The sequence below is a fragment of the Heteronotia binoei genome, chromosome 10 (genome assembly GCF_032191835.1).
Source record: "Heteronotia binoei isolate CCM8104 ecotype False Entrance Well chromosome 10, APGP_CSIRO_Hbin_v1, whole genome shotgun sequence".
Lineage (NCBI taxonomy): Eukaryota > Metazoa > Chordata > Lepidosauria > Squamata > Gekkonidae > Heteronotia > Heteronotia binoei.
Window position 1 is genome coordinate 31,967,415 of NC_083232.1, and position 26,295 is coordinate 31,993,709.

Here is a 26,295-nt window from a genome sequence, read left to right on the forward strand (position 1 = left end):
TCTACGCCTCTACTATTACTTGCAAGAAGATGATCCCGCACAGCGAGAAGCCAGCTTGAAGTGGCTAAAGACCTTCCTGCAACGGATCACCGACCTGCTGACAGACTTCAGCTTCACCTCTGTGCGGGTAAGTAAGAAATACTCGGTACAAAGCTCCGTGTGGCACCTGCGAGTTCCTCCATCCATGCATTGTGGCTGTTCTTGTGGTGGGTTCTGGATCCGTGTGGTGTGTCCATGTGATTCAGCCCAGACATCTGAGATATGCTGCTCACCTTTCAGGAAACACTGCTGGTAATCATAATAAGCAGAATGTGCCCCCTCCCCCATTTCTATAATAAGTTGACTTGGGGAACTGATTTGGGCCTGTTCCGTAGATGTCAGTGACCATTAAAACAGCTTTGTAAAAACTATGAGTGGAACTATGAAGAAGCCTTTATAAGAGCAACAGTAATAATTCCCCCCTTTGGATGATCAAAAAATCATAAGTAAAAAAAGAAGTAAGGGGATGATGGGGTTATGTCTGCTGTCCATTTTCATAGCTGGCCCTGGGTCTGGTAAATTGTTGTTTGTGAACCCCCCTGAGCCGGCTTGCGTGGGGGGCAGAATATAAATTTGAAAAATAAAATAAATAAAACCTGTTTACGACAGTGCTTGTATTAAACATATTTGGGCTGTTCTACAAACACAGCCTTAGCCATTTGGAGTCCTAATTCTCCTTAACAAAAAGAGTTCATGTGTGTATGGTGAGTCATCCCCAACCATCCTGTTTTTTTGTAGAGCTCTGTGTGCACAACTGCCAGACAGAAAGGCCCTTTGCAAGACATTTTACAGTCTTACGTTACATTTTACATCAATCTTACGTTCATTTTTTCCTCTTGAGGGGTATAATATAGTGGGTTCAATGCAATGAAGAGGTGAGGTGGTCGTGATCATAGCTCTTTATTAGGTGCAGCGGGCTGAGGCTAAACCCAGCGAAGACAGAGGTCCTTTGCTTGGGCCGTCGCGGCCCGGGAGGGGAAATACCCCTTCCGGTTTTTGACGGTGCGCCGCTGACGGCGACGCACAGGGTCAGGAGCCTGGGGGTACTTCTGGAGCCTTCCTTAACTATGGAGGCCCAGATAGCAGCCACTGCCAAGTCCGCATTTTTCCATCTTAGGCGGGCAAGACAGCTGGCTCCCTTCCTGGAACGCGACGATCTAGCAACGGTGATCCATGCTACGGTCACCTCGAGATTGGACTACTGCAATGCCCTCTACATGGGGCTTCCCCTGTGTCGAACCCGGAGATTGCAGCTGGTGCAGAACGCCGCCGCCCGGCTGTTATTGGGGCTCCCAAGACGGGAGCACATTCAGCCGGGACTTCGGGCTCTGCACTGGCTGCCAATATCCTACCGAGTTCGGTACAAGGTGCTGGTTATTACCTTTAAAGCCCTATATGGTCTAGGACCTGCCTACCTGAGGGACCGTCTCTCCCCGCATGTTCCCCAGAGAGCACTGCGATCAGGATCACAAAATCTTTTGGTTGTCCCCGGGCCAAAGGAAGCCCGCTTGAAGACCACAAGGGACCGGGCCTTCTCTGTAATGGCTCCATTTTGGTGGAACCAGCTGCCGGAGGAGGTAAGGGCCCTGCGGGATCTTACTCAATTCCGCAGGGCCTGTAAGACAACCCTCTTCCGGCTGGCCCACAACTAACCGGCCCTGTATCCCTGTATACTGACTACTGAATATTGAATATGGAACACCAGAATGCTGAAGACGGTATACCGAATCAGTATTTGAAGTTGAATAGAGTGTAGCTTCACGACCGCTGTCTGATTTTTAACGATATGTATATTTATAACAAATGTTGGATTTTAATTATTTAATATGAAATGTTAATTTTAAAGTGTAATTTATTTTTATGTTAGTTTTACATATGTTGTAAGCCGCCCTGAGCCACTCGGTGGGAAGGGCGGGATATAAATCCCAGATAAATAAATAAAAAATAAATAAATATAAGGCTGCACTCTAAGACTGGAGAACTGGACCAATAGGGCCAACTATATACAACTCAGGGTTCCTGCGCAAGCAAGTTATTGGATCATTCAAACCAGCAGGGTGTCCATGATTGGAGCAGGGCAGCAGGGATTGGATCCTACTGCCCATTGTTCCTGAGTCCCCAAGGACCGTCCTTATGGCTCCAGTGAGCCAGGCAGAAACACCTATATTAGTCTTCACTTAGGTCCTCATACACAGCAAGGGGAAACTTGGTAAGAGAATTTCAGTGTGCCAGACTGAAACAAGTTGGTGTTCCTAACATAATCTGTAATTGTATGGGGGGGGGGGGGCGGAGTAGACCAGATAGTATCTGCTAATTGCATCCCATTTTTTAAAAAATTACTTACCCCTCTACATGGGGCTGCCCCTGTGCTGAACCCAGAAACTGCAGCTAGTGCAGAACGCAGCAGCCAGACTGTTAATGGGACTCCCTAAGTGGGAACATATACAGCCTAGGCTACGGGAACTGCACTGGCTGCCAATTGTGTACCGGGTTCGTTATAAGGTGCTGATTATCACCTTTAAAGTCCTATATGGCTGAGGACCTGCCTACCTTAGGGACCGTCTCTCCCCATATGTTCCTCAGAGAGTACTGAGATCTAGCTTGAAAAATCTGCTGACCATCCCTGGGCCGAAGGAGGCCAAATTGAAAGCTACTAGGGAGAGGGCCTTCTCTATTACAGCTCCCCACTGGTGGAACCAGCTACCAGAAGTGGTACGGGCCTTGCGGAGTCTCAATCAGTTCCACCGGGCCTGCAAGACCATCCTCTTCCAGCTGGCTTTTTAATGTGGAATTAATAATAATAATAATAATAATAATATTGTACCATCGCCATGAAAACTATGTTTTATATCAAGATCGTAGCACCAAATCAAATTGTGATTTTAAATTGTTAGTTTAATTGCTGTTTTAAATGTAATTGTATATTTAATTAACTGTTATGAAATGGGGTATTTTATTGTTGTATTACTGTAATGTTGTATTTTATGCTATGTAAGCCGCCCTGAGTCTGCTTTGGCGGGGAGGATGGGATATAAATTAAAAATTATTATTATTAATATTAATATTATGAAATATGTAACAAGATATCCTCTTCTTTTCTGCCCCTCTAGGTGACATATTTTACTTCGATCTCCAGGCAGGAAGAGTTTGAGAAAAATGCCGAGGAAGTGATCCCTTTGTTTTCCATCACATATTCTTTAACAGTATTCTTTTCACAAGGTAATCGTTGGGGAAGGGGAAAATAATTCATTTTTATTTTTTTTCAGCTTGCAGCTTTGTTTTCATTAAGCTACAGAGGCATTTCTGTTAAACATTACCTGTAAGCACAAATATCTTTAACTCTGTCAGAAGCAGGGCTTCTTTTGTAGAAAAAGCCCAACAGGAACTCATTTGCATATCAGGCCACACCTCCTGATATCACCATTGTTTCACATAGGGCTTTTTTGCAGAAAAAGACCAGCGTGGACTTATTTGCATATTATTTGCATATTAGGTCACACCATCTGATGCTAAGCCAGCCAGCTTTTTTTGAGCAGGAACACACTTCCGACTGGCTTGGCATCAGGGGGTGTGGTTCAATATGCAAATAAGTTCCTGCTGAACCTTTTCTACAAAAAAGGCCTGTGAAACACAGGTGGTGTGGCCTAATATGCAAATGAGTTCCTGCTGGGAACTCAAAAAAGCCAAATATAAATAGAGGGGGGTGGGGACTGTCGGGGCCCCTGGCAACCTGGTATTGAGGCTTGCATGGCCTGGTACTGGGTCGCGACCCTGCAAATTGAAAACGCTGCCATAATGCAGGGGTGGCCAAGGGTAGCTCTCCAGATGTTTTTTGCCTACGACTCCCATCAGCCCCAGCCAGCATGGCCAATGATGGGCTGATGGGAGTTGTAGGCAAAAAATATCTGGAGAGCTACCCTTGGCCACCCCTGCCATAATGTATCTTCTCAGGGGCCCTAAAGCCTAAGGGGACTTCATTTTAAGTCTTGCTTGGGTTCCACGTCACAAAATCTTTGCCTAATTATAGATTTTGTCTGATCAATGGTCTGTGCCAAATGGTTGCCAGGTGAAAGACCTATTCTTTCAAGGCTTCCCTCAACCACATGAAGCCAACTCAATTTGTAAGAATCTTGCATTACAAAGGGAAGAAGTCCTTTTGGATTAATGTGAATCTTGAGCCATTGGAAAGCAGATGCCAGCAAAATCCTTGCCTCAGCCCTCATTTGGCCCACTTCTAGATGGAGAAGAGAGTTAGGAACAGCTGGAGGGACCTGTAAAATGGCACGAAGGAATTTAGATTGTATCTTTACAAGTAAATTTAACCTTGTGGCCAAAATACGAAGAATAATAATTGCAGATTTATACCCTACCTTTCTCCCTGAATCAGAGACTCAGAGTGGCTTACAATCTCCTATATCTTCTCCCCCCACAACAGACACCCTGTGAGGTGGATGGGACTGAGAAGGCTCTCACAGCAGCTGCCCTTTCAAGGACAGCCTCTGTGATATCTATGGCTAACCCATGGCCATTCCAGCAGGTGCAGGTGGAGGAATGGGGAATCAAACCTAGTTCTCCGCACACTTAACCACTACACCAAACTGGCTCTCAATAAGAAGGCCATACAGAAGTTGGATTATTACTTTAACCTAAAAGAATTTCAATGCAGCAGGTATAAAGACCACCACCACCCCCCCCCGCAAAAAAGGAAAAATCTTAAAATCACATACATAGTTCTCTTGGCGCATTCTGCTGTCAGATTACAATGTGCAGCAGTAGATCCGGTATCCCAGTGGGCACCCGATATAGTAGATATTGCATTCCTTTCCTTCATTTTATCCTCACAACTCTGTAAGGTAGGTTAGTCTGTGTGGCCCATGGTCATTTAGTGAGCTCCTATGGCAGTTATGGCATTCAAAGCCAATTTCCAGATCCTACATGGACTATTACACTACTCTGGCTCTTTGTACAGCTATGAAATGAGAGAAACTTTGGAAAGAATTTCCTTTGTCTCTTCAAGTGGCGGGGGCGGGGGGGGGGGAAGGTCTGGTATAGGGGCCTTTGGTGGAATCACAACATTACAACCTATATGAATCTTACCTATAGAGTTATTTCCCTTATAGTGAAGCAGTGTGAAAGTATGGTGCCTTATCACAAAAGTATCTGATCCAAGAATGAAACTATGAGGTGAAATTAATTAAAGGCAGTACTTGAAGGCAGGGGTCCCCTGGTGCCTGGCAAGTGTTTTCAGAAGGTGGTTGGAGTTGGGTAGGGCTCTTGCCCAGCAAAGCTTCTGATCCACCATTGCTTTGGCGGCAGCTGCCACCACAGTGTTGGTTTTGTTCTTTATCACTTAAACTTCTCCCCTGTATTTGTATGTACATGTTGCTCTGTCTCCTGCAGCAGCCATTTTGCAGCTGTGTCCACCATCCTGTGTCAGAATTCTAAAGGTGCCCCAAAGGCTCAAAAATGTTGGGGACAGGCCTGGCACTAGAGGTGTCTGCGCCCCTAGGCCGAACTGTGCTCCTCTGTCCTCCCATTGTATATTTTTTCGCAATGACATCACACACACATGCGCGACTTTGCCAAGGCCTCAGCAAAGTTCAGAAGAGCAGTGGGTGCACCTAGAGCACGCTCGTTGCCCTGTCACGCCCCCCTCCCACACACTTTGCCGTGGCCTCCTGAGCCTTGGAAGATCTTGGCAAAGTCAGGACAGCAGCAGCACAGCCGCAGGGTGTGGGGAGAGGAGGCACCTCACAGCGCCCCTAGGCCAAGTGATGCCATAAGCGGCCACCTACTTGGCCTACTCCCACGTGCCGGCCCTGGTTGGGGACCCCAACTTTAAGGTAGTAGATATTAGCATCCTACTTCCGAGTAAATAAGGTGCTTTTTTAAAGCACTTAAATGAAAGCTTTTGTTTGCAAGACCCAGCCTTTCAGGACGCCTCAGACATTTGGTTAGTTGTTCTCAGCCAATAATCACTCAGTGGTTTAGTTAAAAGCTTTTTTAAAAAATCAATCTTAACTGTGCTTGACTAGGTAGGTAAGCAGTGATCACCATTGGCATGAGTCATTAAGAACAGGTGAACAAACATGACATCCTTTCTCTACCTAAATTGAATTTAAGAATGGATTGAAATTTAAAAAGTTCTTACCCAGAGCTTTTGCAGAAAAAAACAAGCAGAAGAGTCACAGGTTCAGTATGTCATGGGATGTTACCAGCTTACAATAGAGTATCATAGGTCACACCCCTACCATATAGCTTGACTTTTGCCAGCTAAATTGTGACATTCTTCTGAGCATGCCATGAGACTTTACGAATACAAGTAGTCAATTTTGTACTTTTTTTCTGGACCTATGGCCAGCTATTCGTAATGCAATTTAACCCTGCACAATAGATCTGGTTCACTCCAACTAGAGCGCCCATTGATAAGAAACCAAAATAAATGTAGGGATGCAAATGTAGGGTGGTTAATATATGAAGTACACTATACACATAATTGGCATTAAACTCCACTGCATTATTAAACGTTCAGTCTGACATAGATAAATGACAGGCCATTTACATTGTATAAAAATCAACATCAGAATTCTCTGTTTCAAATGAAGCCAGGTGAACAACAGAAGCAACCACTCCTCTGCCCTGCTGAAGATGTAATGGTCTCATAAAAAGAATGAGGAAAAAGCAGTGACATAGACTAGTTCACACAAGAATACTCTTGCTTCCTGGTAAATAAATGTGTGAGCTGTTCCGCAAATCATTATATAGGAAATTATGTGAGGAGATAAGAAACCTGTCCTGTCTGTGAAGTTGCTTATATACATGCAACTCACAGAACAATTCTACAATTATCAAGAACTTGTCCTGAGCCTGTTCTTTCTTTCTTTTTTGGGGTTGCTTATATTTTTGTTTTTGAATGAGACCAACATATATTACAATCACTCAAGTAATTTCAGATATGAAATATAATTCAAGGTAGAAAATATCTGCAACTCCGATCCATAAAGGACCAAAAATGAACATTCACTTATTCAAATTAAATATTTGTGCAATAAAAAAAAACATTTTCAATACCACAGGCCAGGATAACCATTCCATAGGTCAACTAGGCCCTAGCACTAAAATAATACTTGTATTAACATGATTTAATGGGGAATATTAGTCTGTTGATTTTGTTGCACACAAACAGTGATCCTCGCCCAATCTCCAAAGGAACACGCAACCAGAGTTCTATTGAAGCAGGAATTGTTTATGTAAGGCTTATCGATATACCTGGAGAAACACTTCACACTGTCTCTATACCAATATCTTCTGTGTTTCTCAAAGAATCAGGTCCATTACAGCAGTTTATATACATTTTGATAACATATCCAACGTGGGACAGATTAATTATAATTGGTGTATCAAAACATGACTCAATCGCTTATCTCTATTCTTACTGGCCAGTTTCCCCTCGGGTTACTTGAGCCCTTCCAAAGAGCTGAGTTGGTGCTGGTGTTAAAAGAGAGCCAGTTTGGTGTAATGGTTAAGTGTGTGGACTCTTATCTGGGAGAACCCAGTTTGATTCCCCACTCCTCCACTTGCACCTGCTGGAATGGCCTTGGGTCAGCCATAGCTCTCAAAGGAGTTGTCCTTGAAAGGGCAGCTGCTGTGAGAGCCCTCTCAGCCCCACCCACCTCACAGGGTGGAGGGAGAAGATAGAGGAGATTGTAAGCCTGAGGTCAGAGAATTAGATTCCCTTTTAGAAATGCTTTGGGTTGAAATAGAGGGCCCAAAAGGAAATTTAACTATGGGAGTTTGTTATCGCCCACCAAATCAAAAGAGAGAGGACGATTATAATATGATGGAGGGATTAAAGATAGCGGCTAAACGTAAAAACTGTGTCGTAATAGGTGATTTTAACTACCCGCAGATTGATTGGGTCAATATGTGTTCTGGTCGAGAGAAAGAGATTGAGTTTCTTGATGCTCTCAATAACTGTGCTATGGAGCAGATGGTCTCAGAACCTACCAGGGGTGGGGCGATCCTGGATCTGGTCCTAAGTAATGCCCAAGACTTGGTGAGAGACGTAAAAGTGATTGCGCCGCTTGGGAACAGTGACCATAATGTTATTGATTTCACCATTTGTATAAATAGGGAGTTGCCCAAAAAGACCGCCACAACCACATTTAACTTTAAAAGGGGTAAATTCTCTGAGATGAGGAGGCATGTGAGGAGGAAACTGAAAGGAAAGGTAAATACGGTCAAAACCCTTGGGGAAGCTTGGAGACTATTTAAAACTATAATCCTAGAAGCTCAGATAAAATACATACCACAAGTTAGGAAAGGCACAAACAGGTATAAGAAGAGGCCAGCATGGTTAACAAACAAAGTAATGGAAGCTGTAAAAGGTAAGAAGGACTCCTTTAAGCGGTGGAAAACCAGTCCAAGTGAGATTAATAAAAGGGAACACAGGCAGTGGCAAATCAAATGCAAGACTGTGATCAGGCAGGCAAAAAGGGACTATGAGGAGCATATTGCAAAAAACATAAAGACCAACAATAAAAATTTCTTCAAATATATTAGAAGTAGGAAACCAGCCAGGGAAGCAGTGGGGCCCTTGGATGACCATGGGGTAAAAGGATTACTGAAGGAGGATGGGGAAATGGCTGAGAAGCTGAATGCATTTTTTGCCTCCGTCTTCACCGTGGAAGATGAGAAGTGTTTGCCCGCCCCAGAACCACTAATACTGGAAGGGGTGTTGAAAGACCTGAGTCAGATTGAGGTGACAAAAGAGGAGGTCCTACAACTGATAGACAAATTAAAAACTAATAAGTCACCGGGTCCGGATGGCATACATCCGAGAGTTCTGAAAGAACTCAAAGTTGAACTTGTGGATCTTCTAACAAAAATCTGTAATCTTTCATTGAAATCTGCCTCCGTTCCTGAGGACTGGAAGGTAGCAAATGTCACCCCCATCTTTAAAAAGGGTTCCAGAGGAGATCCGGGAAATTACAGGCCAGTCAGTCTGACTTCAATACCGGGAAAGTTGGTAGAAACCATTATCAAGGACAGAATGAGTAGGCACATTGATGAACACGGGTTATTGAGGAAGACTCAGCATGGGTTCTGCAAGGGAAGATCTTGCCTCACTAACCTGTTACATTTCTTTGAGGGGGTGAACAAACATGTGGACAAAGGAGACCCGATAGATGTTGTTTACCTTGACTTCCAGAAAGCTTTTGATAAAGTTCCTCATCAAAGGCTCCTTAGAAAGCTTGAGAGTCATGGAGTAAAAGGACAGGTCCTCTTGTGGATCAAAAACTGGCTGAGTAATAGGAAGCAGAGAGTGAGTATAAATGGGCAGTCTTCGCAGTGGAGGACGGTAAGCAGTGGGGTGCCGCAGGGCTCGGTACTGGGTCCCATCCTCTTTAACTTGTTCATAAATGATTTAGAGTTGGGAGTGAGCAGTGAAGTGGCCAAATTTGCAGATGACACTAAATTGTTCAGGGTGGTGAGAACCAGAGAGGATTGTGAGGAACTCCAAAGGGATCTGTTGAGGCTGGGTGAGTGGGCGTCAACGTGGCAGATGCGGTTCAATGTGGCCAAGTGCAAAGTAATGCACATTGGGGCCAAGAATCCCAGCTACAAATACAAGTTGATGGGGTGTGAACTGGCAGAGACAGACCAAGAGAGAGATCTTGGGGTCATGGTAGATAATTCACTGAAAATGTCAAGACAGTGTGCGTTTGCAATAAAAAAGGCCAACGCCATGCTGGGAATTATTAGGAAGGGAATTGAAAACAAATCAGCCAGTATCATAATGCCTCTGTATAAATCGATGGTGCGGTCTCATTTGGAGTACTGTGTGCAGTTCTGGTCGCCGCACCTCAAAAAGGATATTATAGCATTGGAGAAAGTTCAGAAAAGGGCAACTAAAATGATTAAAGGGCTGGAACACCTTCCCTATGAAGAAAGGTTGAAACGCTTAGGGCTCTTTAGCTTGGAGAAACATCGACTGAGGGGTGACATGATAGAAGTTTACAAGATAATGCATGGGATGGAGAAAGTAGAGAAAGAAGTACTTTTCTCCCTTTCTCACAATACAAGAACTCGTGGGCATTCGATGAAATTGCTGAGCAGTCAGGTTAAAACGGATAAAAGGAAGTACTTTTTCACCCAAAGGGTGATTAACATGTGGAATTCACTGCCACAGGAGGTGGTGGCGTCCACAAGCATAGCCACCTTCAAGAAGGGGTTAGATAAAAATATGGAGCAGAGGTCCATCAGTGGCTATTAGCCACAGTGTGTGTGTGTGTGTGTGTGTGTGTGTGTGTGTATATATATATATATATATATATATATATATATATATATATATATATATATATATATATATATATTTGGCCGCTGTGTGACACAGAATGTTGGACTGGATGGGCCATTGGCCTGATCTAACATGGCTTCTCTTATGTTCTTAAGCCGCTCTGAGTCTCTGATTCAGGGAGAAGGGCGGGGTATAAATCTGAAATTCATCTTTCTTCTATACCTTAACATATCAAAAGAAGAAAAAAAACCCCTAGCCAAAGCCAGTTTATGGGTTGCTGGAAGTTCAGTTACTAGGGTGATGCTGGATTATTCTGGGGTGCCTTGGACCCTTCCCAAAGCACTAGGTCAGCTTACTATTGCTTTTGACCCATCTGCAGCTGTATGGAATGTGGAAGTGTTCTTCAAGAACTTTCCCCCTTTTTTAATATTGTCCCTGAGAGAAAGACCTTTGTTTAAGAATATGGTCTCTATTGGCTTAAAGATTTTTCTCTGTAAAGCTTCAGTATAAAAAAGCTTTAGGCTTAATCAGGCCTTGGATTCAGCAGGAGCTCACAGGAGCAGAGCTCCTGAATCTTTCTGACAGTTCCACCTCCTCCTTCCCACCTTGTTCATTGAATAGTAGGTGCAGCTACATAACAATCCCTGGATGAGCTCCACCACCTATTTTTCTACAAAACGAAGTAGAAGTGCAAGTGTTAGTGCAAGTTTAATGTGCAAACAGGTTGATTTGTCCATCAGTTTGCTCAAATGTATCTGTGTAACCGGAAGGCTAACTATGACCACACATTATGTAGTTACAAGTAATACCATACAGATTTGCAAGGTGTCGTTACAAGCAGGACAAGATGGACTTGCTCCATCCATCATGTACAGGATGCAGTTATAGCCATGCTGGTAGAAGCCTTCTTCTGTGCCCTTTTACAGCAGTTCTTGTGTGGGGCTAGAGTGTTAGGCATACCCAGGTATTCATGCTAAGTATGTTTCTAAACTGGAGATGAGCAACATGGTTGCTTAGTTGATAATGATAGCATTAATTTGGAACTACAGAACTGCTTAGGTGCAAAAAAAAAGTACTTGATTGTTTTAACAGACCGGGGGGCGGGGCGTGTTCCTACAACCAACTACCATCATCAATATCGTCAGCTACATAAGAACCTGATGTGTTCAAATTTTCTTTCAAATGTAAAATCAGAGTTAAGACAGTTGAGTGAGGGTCAAGTATTTTCAGAAGAGGTATTTCCACTCTCTTTTCCACAAAGACATGCTTCTGCAGCATAAGAGCTAACACAGAATTCAGGCCCAATGATGAGAGTGAGGAATGCACTGAAAGAGTACCAGGGGTTGTGTCACAGAGGCTATTCAAAAGTGAAATCATGTAGTCTTCAGGCCTATCTTGAGAGTTATTCTGTCCTGCAGCTGCTTTACCAGTAAGCTCAAAATTGCTACCTATCTCTTCAGAGACAAGGTTATACAAACGACTCCTGAGCGACCAGTTGTGAGATAAAACATGACTAGCTAAAGTATGAAAATCGAATTTCACCACAGCTTGCTGGGGATTGTTCATAATTAAATTTTTCAAAAGATATTCATGTATTTCATTCGCTTGCAGAACCTCTATACCCTTGGCTTGTAACATTCTTTGATGATGGTGTGGACCTAGTAGTGCACCCAGATTTAAGGCACCCCAGTTAATGGACTGCCCAGAAAGGCCACTGTTCCTCCTATAGTGGCAGAAAAGATCTAGGAAGGAATTAGCAGCTGCATAATTTGACTGTGTCGCATTTCCAAGAAGGGACGAAACAGATGAGTAACATACAAAATAGTCAAGCATCTGTCCTAGAGTAGCACGATGAAGGTTGATTGTTCCTGCTACCTTTGGTTTTAAAACTTCCTCAAAGTCAGACATGGTCAGTTTGTCAAGACAGCCATCATGTAAAGCCATGGCATTGTGGAATACTCCTTTGACTGGACAGTTTGGAAAAAATTTATTGATCGACTTCACAGCCTTCTCAACCTCAGAACTGAAAGCAACGTTGCATTGCAAGCTGACTATTCTGCAGCATTCACATTGATCCTGAAGATTATTTATTTCCTTTTGCATCTCAGCATCTGGGTTTGTGCATGAAAATATAGCAATATGACCCCCTCCGTTCTGAGCTACAAATTTTACTGTTTCGAAGCCAAGACCAGTGAGTCCCCCTGTGATTATGTAAACTGCATTCTGCTTAAATAGTTTTCTATCTGTTTGAATATTTGTTACATCTGATGTCTTAATATCCTCCAAATCGTCTTTGAGTACTGCAACTGGGACACTAATGCAATTGAAATAGGATTTAGCAATATCTGTTATTTCAGACTTTCCAGCTTGCTGGAAAATAGAAAATGGGAGATGTTTTAATTGTTTCACATTAAGTGATTTGAGCCACCAGTACATATCCTTCTGGGACTGTATCAGAGATGCTTTCTGGAAAATATGGATTAAATTAACCGTATGGATGCGGATATTTTCTTGACCACTTCCAATCAGATGCCGCAGACATTCTGGCTCCTGATTACCATGAACCAATACAATGTTTTGAAGATGGAAAAGACAAGTTAGAGCCTCTTTAACAATTCCATTGAGCGGGGGCAGAAAAATCAGTGCATTACACTGATTAACCCGTTGCCATAAACCAGTCATATGGTTTGTAGGTATTGTTTTCCATCCTGCTTCCTGGGCTGAAAAAGCAAGGACTTTGCACAAAACTGACTCCGGCTCAGTGGAAATAATGCCTAAGATTTCACCATGTTTGGGCTTTGGCAATGTTTGCTGAAAAACTACCCATGCTATCCAGAAAAATGACATACATGGAACATTTCTAAAGCATGGAAATTTCTGGGTATTAATACAAACTGTTTCTGGAATACTAGCTTCCGAAGCTGCAGAAATTGGATAGCATGAAACGACATGATCTCCTACCTTAATCTTCTTCACTTCACTACCTGTTGCTGTTACAGTTCCACTGAAGTCTAGCATTAATAGTTTATGTTTATCTGTTGTATGTGAAGTCCAGTATAAAGTTTTCCCAAAGTTACAGCTAGAAATGCTAACTGGAAAATAATCTTCTGAGTGGATGCTGATTCTTCCAGTTTGAACTTCAACACTGTAGCTGCCAAGAGGATTACTTGACCTGGCAACTTTAGCTGACAGATTATTCACTTTGTATGGATGAGATATATGTAACAGGCACATTTCTGACTTCTGAAGGGGCTGGGAAGGTATATTGAATGCTGTGGCTTCAATCTGGGTGCGCCTAATTTCAGCACTATAGATTCTTCCTTCGTTAATCCAGACTTCAGGATAATGCTGTGCTTTATACTTCACCAAAACATCTGCTAAGGCTGAGATGTCAGCTGCGCTTGTAGAGCTAATATCAATAATCTGAAATGTGCTTTCAGGGACTTCAATCATACATGTTCGAGCCAGCCCATACAGCCCAAAGCCAGGATTTATGTGATCTACTGTCCCTCCTGATGTCCTGTAGGTTATTATTGTGATTGAACAGCTGGCCTTCTTTTCCCATAATGCAGTAACAACTTGCCGAAATGCCTCACAGCACCTCACTAAATACTTTAGGACTTTATCTGGTAACGTTTCATTTAGTTTTTGGATTCCCCACATAAACAGAACATCATGGTAGCCCTGTAGCTCCAGGTTCATCCTATCTTGTCCATTTGGGTCCGTTTTCTTTGATGCCAATCGTTTGTCCCAGTCCTGATACATTATAAACCTTGATTCACTATGTAAGTAATTCTTGAGTTGTTGTGCTATTCCAAATTTGTCAGCAAACACTACTACTCTTGGTGCTTTGGGCAGATTTTGTGACCTTTCATCAGATGTTATTTCTTTCCACTTATTTTCAAACAATAGATCATTCTCTTTCCTGCAAATTTCCTTGACAAAGGTGATCCGAACACATTTCAGTTCTGCCAAAACAAAGCCATGGTTATCAATGAAGCCCCCGCAAAACTCTATGTAGTCTTCAGTGGATGAGCTTGTTTTCAAATACAGTTTCATTTCTTCTTCCAAAGATCGAGCCACTGCAAGGCTGCTTATGCCGGAAAGAAAGCCAACTTTGTTCCTACAAGTAACTGTGGCTAGAACTCCTGCCATTTGTAGCAAACAATCCAAAATCATTGGATGGATGCAATAATCAGACATTTCTTCTGCTGTCTGCCTCTTCACTTTAAGAGTTGTTATTGCTTCCTTCAGCTCTTCACAATGAAACACATCACCTAGCTGCTTGAAAGTAGGACCATAAGGGAATCCAAATTGTGACAATGCTTCATAGACTTTGTCTTCACTAATAACAGATCTACACCTCTGAAAAATGTCTGGCAAGGAAATGCTCTTTTCCTCCAGTGGCATTTCAGAAGTCTTTGTTACTTTTCCTGAAGCACATACTATATTAGCTGATTCAGATAGTATTCTGAATTCTGACATTGTTTTTTGTGACTCTACTTTAATCTTCAGTTCATGGGAATCGTCATTTAAAATGCATGGTGCAATAAATGTTATATTCATCTTACACGACTTTAAAGGTATTTTGGGTTTTGAGTTTCTCACTACAGCTGCCAGAACAAGTTCTATGAAAAAAGCACCAGGGACTAAGGCCACACTATGGTTCTTATGCTCATACAAATATGGTGTCAGTGACGGAGAGACAGAGCAGATAAATTCTGTGTTGTCAGGGTTTGCCTTGCAAATCAAAGGATGGCTTGAGCTTCCCAACCAATTAATTGTTTCTTGGTTAATGTTCAAATGTGGCATGAAGTTCTTATGATCAAACTGATATTTCGGACAGGGTGATGGTACATTTTGATACCCTACATAGAAGTGATGCCAGTTCACATTAAATCCCAACGCAAAAATGTCTTTTATAAGCGTAATTAGTGTCACATACTCTTTGTCTAATTGTAAGGCAGGGAAGACTTGAGTTTGTGTTCCTAATGTTTCATTGATGAACTTGTGAAATGCTCTGTGAGGACCTATTTCTACATATACAGTATGTTCTTTGTCTTTCGCTGAAGTTGTTATAGCCTGTGCAAACAGCACAGGATCTCTAGACTGTCTGGCCCAATAGTTGCCTGTGACAAAATCATCATCCAAAGCCGCCTTCCCTGTTACGGTGGAAATTAGATTAATTTCTGGCTTCCCTTTCTTTAACGCTGATATACTTTGTGCCAACTCTGGCAGTACTGGATCCATCATGTGGCTGTGATATGCAACTGGTACATTTAAATTGTGAAGGAATATATCTCTTCCACCAAAGAATTTAGCTAGATCTTTCTGAATGGCATTGATGGAATCTGCATCTCCTGACAAGGTACAAGACTGAGGGCTGTTAAATGCTGCAATGCAGACCTTCCCAGAGTACGCGCCAATGGCTTCCAGCACCTCTTGAACAGGGATGTTACCAACAACCAGCATTCTGCCTCCTGTGACCTTTGCCTCTAACCTGCTCCTGTGATAGATGACCTTGACAGCATCTTCCAGGGAAATAAAGCCGGCACAATGGGCAGCAGCAACCTCGCCAATCGAGTGGCCAAGAACAGCAGCTGGCTTCATTCCCCAGTGCCGCAGGAGAGCGACCAAGGCCACCTGAAGGATGAAGAGTAAGGGCTGGGCTATTTCGGGCCTTGTCAGATTCTCATGTCTGCTTTCAGTCAATTCCAGTATTCCAGTGGGAGACAGCTCCTGGAATAATTGTTTAATTTCAAGACACTTCTCTCTAAATATTGGCTCAGTTCTCAGAAGGATTTTACATATCCCTTGGAAATTCAAGCTGTTACCAGAGAAGACAAAAATCAGTTGTGGAGCTTTCTTGGATGGAACCATTTCCATTTCAGCTGCAGACAGAAGCTGCTGCTCTAAGTCTTGCAGAGAAGACACCACAAATGCTTTTCTATATTTGAAGTTTAGGTGGCTTCTCCTGCAGGCAGATGTATAGGCCAGATTTGGGAGCATTACTGAATCACTTGTGTTCACACGTCTAGCGGTGTCTTCCAGTGCTAGTTTGAGAGAGTGACTGGAAGCCGCTGAAAGGACAAACAATTCAACAGGCCTTTTGATTGAGGGAAGAATTGGGGTTTGTTTAACCTGTCTGACAACAACATGGGCATTAGTGCCCCCAAATCCAAAACAGTTGACCCCAGCCACCCTGCCAAATTCACTAGACTCCTCCCACTTCTCCACACTAGTTGGAATGGAGAGATTTAATTTCTGTGTATCAATGCTGCTAGTGCTCTCAGAAAAGTGTAATGAGGGGACTATCTTTCCATGGTGCATCATGAGAAGAACCTTGATTAAGCCTGCAGCCCCAGCAGCCGACTCCGTGTGCCCAATGTTCCCTTTAACGGAGCCCATCTTGAGAACAGGCAGGTTAGGAGGCCTCTTTTTACCAATGACGTTGCCAATACTCTCGGCCTCGGTGAGATCTCCGGCAGGGGTTCCTGTGCCGTGGGCCTCAATATACTGCAGCATGGATGGATCGACATGAGAAGGATAAATGCTACGTAGCAAGTTTTCCTGTTCCTGTTGAGATGGTTTGGTGATTGGAGTGACAGATCTTCCATTTTGATTGACGGCACTGATGCTGATAGTGCCCCATATTTTGTTGAAATCTTCTTTTGCCTGTTCATGTGGAAGGGAAGGAATATTTGTTATATTCAAGATAAAATAACTATTGCATTAATCACATTTATTTTTATTAAAGATCATCTACTGTTTGATTTTTAAAAAAATCTTTACCCCTTTTCCAGAATAGAATTCCCTCCTTCCCATATTCTCATTGTCTTTCCATGTCATGTTTCCCCCAACCAGATTGTTAGCTTGTGACACATCTACCAAAACCCCCTCCAGTAGTCCCACCATCAACTCTATTTACCATGTACAGACTTCTGTTGCTCTTCCTTCCTCTCAGATCACAGCATTTATCATTAACATTTTGTACAGTGTAAAAGAACATATGTCTGTAAAGACGGTGTACCCTCAAGGAAACTTTGCTGTTATGCCTTTAAACTGGTATGCCTTTAAACCTGCTTACTGATTGAGTGATATTATATATTTGTAATCTAATTGATTGGTTGTAATCTGCTTCAAGTCCCAATAAGAAAGCAGACTATAAATGGTGATGATCTGAATTCAGAATGGACTCACTTAAGAGCCAAAATACACAATATGTTTTTTCACTAGATAACTTTCAGTTTCCTGAATTCAACTTCTTTCTCCTGCATTCACATATCAACTGCAAGAGTGACATTTCAAAGATCAGAGGAAGTCTAAACTGGCTTGAACTCCTGCCTGGTGTGTGTGTGTGTGTGTGTGTGTGTGTGTGTTTTAGGAGGACTCATGTAGGGTTGCCAATCTCCAGGTGGGGCCTGGACATCACTTGGAATGACAACTGAGAAAATGGCTGCTATGGAGGGTGGACTCTATGCCATTATGAACCCTCTCTTCCCCAGCCCTGCCCTCCCCTTCCCCAAAGCCATTTTGTCCAAATAATAGATCACGCTGAAAAGACTCTTTCTGATCTGTAAAATGTCACTCTTGCAGCTGATCTGTGACTGCTGGGAAGACAACTTGGGTTTAGGAAACCTAGAGTCATCTTATAAATATATATATTGTGTGTTTTGATCCTCGGAGACCTACTATAGGGCCAAACTTGGTTAATTTTAAACTTGGTTCCGTTCCAAGTTTGTAATCTGTTTGTGCTACTCCCAGTCAGTGCCGTATTAAACCCTGTGTAGGCCCCTAGACAGTCAAAATCAGTGGGGGGGGGCACTTGCAAATTATCTTAGAATTGGAGCATCTGCCCTGCCCTCATGGCCCCCACTGCAGCTTGCAGGCAACTTCTCAAAAGCACCTTTGACAAAGCTGCAAGGGAGAAGCACAATGGCAGCAGCAGCCGTAGCAGGCAGGTTGGGCATAGAGTGGCTCTGTGTGCAGATTCCAAGAGCTGCATGCAGGGGGAAAACTGTAGGGAAAAGCCAGCCTAGGACCTCTAAAGGCATGGGGGCCGCTCGGCCAGTGCCTACGTGGCCTAATTGTTAATCTGGCCCTGCTCCCAGTGATGTAACTAAAAACAGAGCCCACTTCAGAAGGCAGTAGGAATACCAGCCTCCATGTAGGACCTGGGAACCCCCCCTCCAAATTACAGTTCATCTCCAGACTGCAGGTCCATTCCTCTGGAGAAAATGGATGCTTTGGAGGGTGGGCTCTATGGCATTTTACCCCAATGAGACCTCTGTCCCCTCCAGGCTCCATCCTTAAACCTCCAGGAATGTCCCACCCTGGATCTGGCAACCCTACCTCCCTGCTGATGGTCAGGAGTGACCTGGCTACCCAGAGTGCAGTGAGACCTGGAAGCCCCCATAATATCCTTGCAAATCCCTTTTCCTTGCTGTCTTCATCTTGTTTACTCATAACTTACCTATGGTGTTCATATAGCAACAGAATCATGGTCTGTATGATACTGGGAATACTATCAGTCATGTGTTTCAGATAACATAAAGTCTGGTCCTAGCTGGGCCACAGCCACAAGCCTTGGGGATCTTTTGGCTCTTAGTCTGTGGCTTGCAGGCCGTGTGGCCCTCTATGAGCTGTGCTGGCAAAGCCTGTACCAGCCCTAGACATCTTCATGATGTATTTTTATTCTTATTTTAATTAGTTTGATACTGTTTTGTGTTGAGTCTCCAATGTGGAAGAACTGGGATTAAAAATATTTCAATGATTACCCTCTATGGCATTTAAGTCCTTTTAAGGAACCAAGAACACCAAGAAAATGTATTTTGTAAGCATCCTGGTATCCAAGGCACTGCTGAGTTCCCAGATCCTGCAGAATTATAGTTCCAAGGCCCTCTGGGTCCTTATACCACTATATTTCCCTGTGTTTTGCCACCCATCCTGCTACTGCAAGACCCAAGAAATGTCACTGCTACCACCACTGCCAGATAGGCTTCAGTGGGAGAGGCAAAGAGGCACTGTGGCAGTGGGCATGATGTTTGATGTGGAACTGAACTATTTACAGGCTGAGCACAAACTTCAGGCAGATTTAGGATCAACTGGGAAGGAGAAGGAGGAGGAAGGGAAAGAAGAGAGAGTGGATTTATACCCTACCCTTTAGAGTCTCAGAGTGGCTTCCAATCTCTTTTCTCTTCCCCTCCCCACAACAGACACCTGTAGGGTAGGTGAAGCTGAGAGAACTCTTCCAGAACTACTCTTGAGCAGAACAAATCTGTGAGAACTTATGACTGACTCAAGGTCACATCAGCAGGTGCGTGTGGAAGAGTGGGGAATTAAATCCAGTTCTCCCAGATAAGAATCTGCACACTTAACCACTATACCAAACTGGCTCTCTCTGAAGTTCCAAACTGAGGAAATTTAACATCTCAATTCCAAACTTCTGGTGTTGGTCTTGACATGTGAGAATAACTGGTAATGATTATGTGCCACATAAAAAATATTTTTGATGCAATACATCTACCTTTGCCAGTGGCTTTAACAAAAGAACACCACAGCCTTCTCCTCTTCCATAGCCATCGGCCTTTCTAGAAAAGGGTTTGCTGATTCCATCAGGAGAAATCATCTTTGCTTTACTCAATGATACAAATGTCCGAGGATCTATGATACAGTTCACTCCTCCACACAAAGCAGCTTCACAGTCTCCTGTAGCAGAATACATTAAAGCATAGTTCAAGCTTTAAAATATGGAAGTGACAGAATGGTGTTCCAGTTGCATGGCTCCCAAGAACTGGTGACTTATGCCACAGAGTAATTGTCTTACAAACACATATATTTTATCTCAGAACCATAGAACAATGATTCCCAGCCTTTTTAGTATGATGACCCACAACTTTACTTTGTGCAGGGACCCACACAGGTCTAGCACAAAAGGCTATTCATTGGTTCCCTTGGCAAACCATGACCCTGGCACCCATCAATTCCAGAATTCCATTTTCTATGGAGCCCAGCCAGATGTTTTTGATAAACCTCACAGAAAGGGTGCCACACTATGAACCCTATGCAAGTAGGAGTTAATCTGCTCTGCCTCTGCCAGCTTGGCTAGAGCAGTAGAACTGAGGTGTGCTTGAGGGATGCTGGAGATACATGGATATGGCAGATGAGCTGATAATTACTTGGAAAGGCAGGGAAGAAGAAAAAGGAAAAGTGGAAGGCAGTCTTTATTTGGCACTGGGCCAGTCTTTAACTCACAGTCTGAATAAAGGTAACTCAAATGCTGCAACAAGAAAAGTTGAATCTGAAATCTATACAAGTAATTAAAATTAGTATATATTTGCTTAACTTACTGTGTTTTGACAAATGATAGGAATAACAAAGAGTCATGCGTAGAAACTAAGCCTGACCAGTATTAAAGCTAGAATATACAGAAGAATAAGCCTTGCCGAGGAAACTATCAGCAGTTGCATTGTGCACTGCAAAAAATGTCCATTTTAATTTCTGGTTTGGGTTTCTACAGGGCATGCCTTTTGTTATGGTGGAATTTTGAAGGCGATGTTTTCATTTTAACGATTATTTCTGGGCACAACTTTAAGCTTTGAGAACTTTGGCACCCAAAAAGCATGCTCTGTAGAGAAACGCTAATGTGAAATCAAAAGGGACCCCCCCACCACCATCACAGACTGTTCAGGTAGGGCTGTCAGACCTCCTGCTATGACAGGAATACAGTTTGCAAGAGTTGGTTGTCTATGTACTGATCTACATTAACAAGAACCAAACTTTCAGATGTGCAGTGTTCACATTACAGTACATTCATAATCTATTAATTTAAATCCCAGTACCTTGTCTAATGGCTTTGCAGGCAATGTGCAAAGCATATAGGAATGATGAGCAAGCAGTATCAATAGCAAGTGATGGACCAAGCAGATTAAAAGTATATGAAATCCGATTAGCTGCTATGCTCATTGAAGTCTCAGTGCCATCAAAATGGTTAATTTCAGCAATTGCTCTTCTACGTATAGACTCAAAGTCTCGGTTCATTAGACCTGCAAATACAAAAAAGCAGGAGTCATTCTGTAGAAAAATAGGTGGCAGAGCTCATTAGCATAACTCATTAGCATATGCCACCACCACCCCAGCCAAAAGCAACCCGACACAAGAAAGGAGAGCCCCAGGCAAGTGAGGCCTGCTTGGGCTGGCTAGAGATCTTTAAATGGAACAAAGTCATCAGGGCCAGATGAACTGCATCCAAGGATACTAAAAGAACTAGTGGATGTAACTTCTGAGCCTCTGTCCATTGCTTATGAAAATTCTTGGAGAACAGGTGAGGCGCCAGAAGATTGGAGGTGGGCAAATGCGGCCCCCATCTTCAAGAAGGGGAACAAGGAGGATTCTGATAACTACATCTATATCTGGGAAAGTTTTAGAACAAATCATCAAACAGTCAGTCTTTGAGCAATTAGAAAGAATGGCTGTGATTACTAGGAGCCAGTATGAGTTTCTTAAGAACAAGTCATGTCAGACTAACATTATCTCTTTTTCTGAAAAAGTTGCTACCTTGTTGGATCAGAGAAATGCTGTAGACATGGCTTATCTTGACTTCAGTAAGGCTTTTGATAAGGTTCAATATAATATTCTTGTGACAAGTTGGTAAAATGTGGTTTGGATTCTATTACTATTAGGTGGATCTGTAACTAGTTAACAAGATTGCAACCAAAGAGTGCTCATTAATGGTTCTTCATCCTCTGGGAGAGGAGTGACAAGCGGAGTGCCTCAAGGATCTGTCCTGGGACCTGTTTTGTTCAATATCTTTATAAATGATTTCGATGATGGAAAAGAGGGAATACTGCAAATATGGCAGCACACAGAGTCAGGATACAGGATGATCTTGACAGGCTGGAAAACTGCAGTAAAACAAATAAAATGATTTTTAACAGGGATAAATGTAAAGTTCAGCATTTGGGTTCAAAAAATCCAATGCATAATTACTGGGTGAGGAGACTTGTCTTGCCAGTAGGATGTGCAAAAAGGATTCAGGGGTCTTAGTGGACTGTACACTAGTCAGCAATGTGATGCAGTGGCTAAGAAGGCCAATGCAATTTTGGGCTTTATCAACAGAAGTATAGTGCCCCTATCATGTGAAGTGATAGTATTGCTTTTCTCTGCTCTGGTTAGATCTCCCCTCGTGTTCAGTTTCGGGCACCACAGTTTAAGAAGGATATAGAAAAGCTGGAACATGTCCAGAGGACAGCAACAAAGATGGTAAGGGGTCTGGATGACAAGTGTAGTAAGGAGGAGAATTCAGTGGGATGGAGTGTAAAAGATGGCTGAATCCAACCCATTGTTTGTGGCCACTGCTAAGAGGATAGGTATATAAACCAGGCTGAGGCTATTTTCACATCAATTTGATATACTTAGGCCAGTTTTCTGCATCACACTATTTTCTCACCCACAAAAACTCCAGTTGTGGTGCCACTGATGTCTTCGGTAGTGACTCCAGCATCTTCCAGTGCTCTGTAGGTGCATTCTAGAAGCAGCTTTTGCTGAGGGTCCATATGCTCCGCTTCTTCATTGCTAATGCCAAACAGCTTGTTGTCGAAGGTATTAAATCTTTTTAAAAAATTAAAAAGCAGGGTGTGGTGTAATATTCAATATGAAATTTGATTCACAATCCAGTAAACCTGCACATTAAACTGGAGCTTATTTCTATATGCTGTAAACTTGAGTTGCCAACAGGCCTCACAAAGAGGTCCTGCACTTTCAGTAGAGGCTTAATAGGCACAAAGAGGCAGTTGAATTTTTTCATGGAATGGAGATGAACAACTTTACCTGCCAAATAACATCCCATAAAGCCTTCATTAAAGGGACAGGATCTTTTCTCCAGGCCTGCTAGCAACCTGAGGTTCTACACTATCAAACATCGCTGGCATCAGCATAGCCTGAGGTGGTGCTGCTGCTGCAATCTGGAGTTTTTGGCAGGGTCCACTGCTATAGAGCGCCCCCCCCCCACACACACACAAACACACACTACCGGGAAGGACACACTCCTGGTGTATAATGGCAGCAGTTTCCCTAGCAACATACACCGCCCAGCACCACTGAGGAAAGGAGGTTAGATAAAAATATGGAGCAGAGGTCCATCAGTGGCTATTAGCCACAGTGTGTGTGTGTGTGTGTGTTGGACTGGATGGGCCATTGGCCTGATCCAACATGGCTTCTCTTATGTTCTTATATGGGGGGAAACTTATGAGTGGGGAAAAGAAGGACACACAGACAGATAGGGTGATTGGTGGTCTGGAAATAAGGCATGAGTGGGGGTCCCAGTCATGGACAGAGGAGGTGAAGGGGTCCCTGGGCACCCTCTGCACAGGACCTTCCAAAATAGGGTTGCCAATCCCCAGGTGGGGGCAGGGGATTCCCCAGTTTGGAGGCCCTCCCCCCCACTTCAGGGTCATTAGAAAGTGGGAGGAGGAAGGGAAATATCTGCTGGTCACTCCATTATTCCTTATGGAGACCAATTCCCATAGGGTATAATGGAGAATTAATCTACAGGTGGAGGCCTCTAGGCAGTTAAAATCTCAGGGGGGCTCTCGCAAATTATATCAGAGTTGGAGTGGCCACCCCACCACCTGTGGCCCCTGCGGAAGCCTGCAGGCCCCTTCTCAAAAGCGCCTTTGACAAAGCTGTGGGGAAGAGGCAGAGAGAGGCAAACTTGGTGATGATGCCAGCATCAGCTGCACCAGGCAAGTTGGGCAGAGAGGCTCAGTTGCAGTCTGTGCATGCAGCCTGGGAGGGCTGCAAGCAGGGAAAAACTGGGGGGGGGGGAGCTGGCCTGGAGCCCCTAAAGGCATGGGGGCCCATAGGCCAGTGCCAACTGCTCACGGGGGTGGGTATTTTTTGAGATAGAGACACCACATTTTCATCATAGCATCCATTGCTTCTCCCCAAAACACCCTCCAGGTTTCAAAAAGATTGGACCAGGGGATCCAATTCTATGAACCCCAAAAGAAGGTGCCCCTGTCCTTCATTATTTCCAATAGAGGGAGGACATTTAAAAGGTGTTCAGTCCCTTTAAATGTGGTGGCCAGAACTCCCTTTGGAGTTCAATAATGCTTGTCACAGCCATGCTTCTGACTCCACCCCCAAGTCCCTAGATATTTCTTGAATTGGACTTGGCAACCATATTCCAAATCCAGAAACTAGCTCTGCTAGCAAAAAACAAAACAGTCATGCACATTGTTCTGTGGCAAACAATTGCGCTGAAATACCCAGCCCTAAATTTTATGTCTCTCCGCAGGCTCAAAGTACATGTAATGTAGAAGTGTGTACAAGCCACTTATCTATATATCCCTCTACATCTTCTTGGTAATATGTGTGTCAGGGAAAAATACATATGATTTAACGTGACCGCATTAGCATTTCTCACACACACCCCGCTTGCAAGGAATAGTTAGTTAAGGGAAGTAGAATGGGCAGCAATAACATTACGTTATATCACTTCCCTCAAAGTATTTATTTCTAGGGATATTTGGGGTCAATACATGATCTGGCCGACCCGCTGTGTTTGTTTTGCGTCTTTGATCAGTACGATTATGAGGCCGCAGGACGGGATGTACCATTTCCATCTGCAGGTGAGAGGGTCACACATTTTTAACGCTCCCCCAAGGAGAAGCTCCCTGGAAATTTAAATTTAAAAATTATATAACATAAAACAGTTCTCATGTAGCCCTTCTCATACTGTGCTAGCCTTCCACTTATAGTAGATTATTTATGAAGGAAAGCACTGAAAAATGTTGACTTCCTCACTCATGGTCTAAAAGTGGTGTCGTCTGTTCTATCACCTCAGCAACTTTTAGCTCACTTGGCCAAACGTGTAGACCAGGATTTTTTGGGGACTTGAAGAGAAGGATAGAATGAGACAGCTGCTAAAGCAGTCGTTATGTCATGCCTCTTTTTAAAAATTACATGCTATTGGGAAGATGTGGGATCAGCAGCAAACTTTGCCTGTCCGTATCATGTACAGCTTTGACCTCAGTTCCGCCTCAGAACCACCTCAGACGGTATGGAGATTTATTCTGTGTAAGTTATCGCTGTGATTGCTCATCCATTTTAGGAGACATTTAAAGCTCATAAATTGGGGAATTAATCAGTTCAGATGGAAAGTAACCCCACTCCCAACCTGAAAGGTTTAGAGAACCTGAACAAAGCGTTAGGCATTTGACTTACTCATCCAGAAGAGCAGCTCGGCTGGTGTGTGTTTTACCTGGTTTGCTGTCATCTGCATCATACCACTCTCTAATGTTAAATCTTTCTGGAGGGATTTCTGTAGTGCAGTTTTTGCCATTCTCCAATACTTCCCAGAAACTGTCAGTTCCTTCGCCTGTGGCATAATTTTTTTTTTAAAACAAAGATTTAAACTTCTTTATTTGTCTTTATTTGCAAAATGTCTCACTTCAGGATCTCTTGTTCAGGATTCATGAGAAGGCTTAATATTTGGATTGTAGCCAAAATTCAAATTGATCTGTGCAATTCTTATGAAATTTGAGTTTACTTTTAAAAATCTGTGCTTGAATAAGTGTAGTTTTGGTTCACAATGCTATTAGCACATTTCTTATCTAATAATCCTCTTCCCTTTTTGGTACGGAACATTCAGCTTGCGTGCTTGCTCACTGTTTAGTAATATTTTGGTTGCTTCTAAGGAAAGGTGATTTATGGATTTTGGTTTTGGAATTATTGGGCTGAAATCAGGACTAAAATTTCAAGTGGCAGAATGGAACTTGCCTTTCCCCCCACTCCCTCCCCCGCTGAAATGCTGTTTCTGGCAGATAGCAGACCCGTTGCTTATATTATTCTTGGTGCAATATTTTTACTTATTAAAGACTTACCTCCTGGAAAGTTGCATCCTATTCCCACAATAGCAATGTCATCTTCAGCTGCCATTTTTATTGGAATTC

The 26,295-nt window shown here is 43.1% G+C and overlaps 1 protein-coding gene across 1 annotated transcript; it reads right to left on the minus strand.

Moving 5' to 3' along the window:
* Positions 1 to 11,455: 11,455 nt before the first annotated feature.
* On the minus strand, positions 11,456 to 26,295 carry LOC132578354 (uncharacterized). The gene is made up of 6 exons (XM_060248298.1): positions 26,227 to 26,295; positions 25,568 to 25,721; positions 22,791 to 22,951; positions 21,184 to 21,387; positions 19,869 to 20,050; positions 11,456 to 17,017 (listed from the first exon to the last, which is right to left on the minus strand). The coding sequence occupies exons 1-6, from the start codon at positions 26,279 to 26,281 to the stop codon at positions 11,456 to 11,458; spliced, it is 6,318 nt and encodes a 2,105-aa protein (XP_060104281.1). The 5' UTR covers positions 26,282 to 26,295.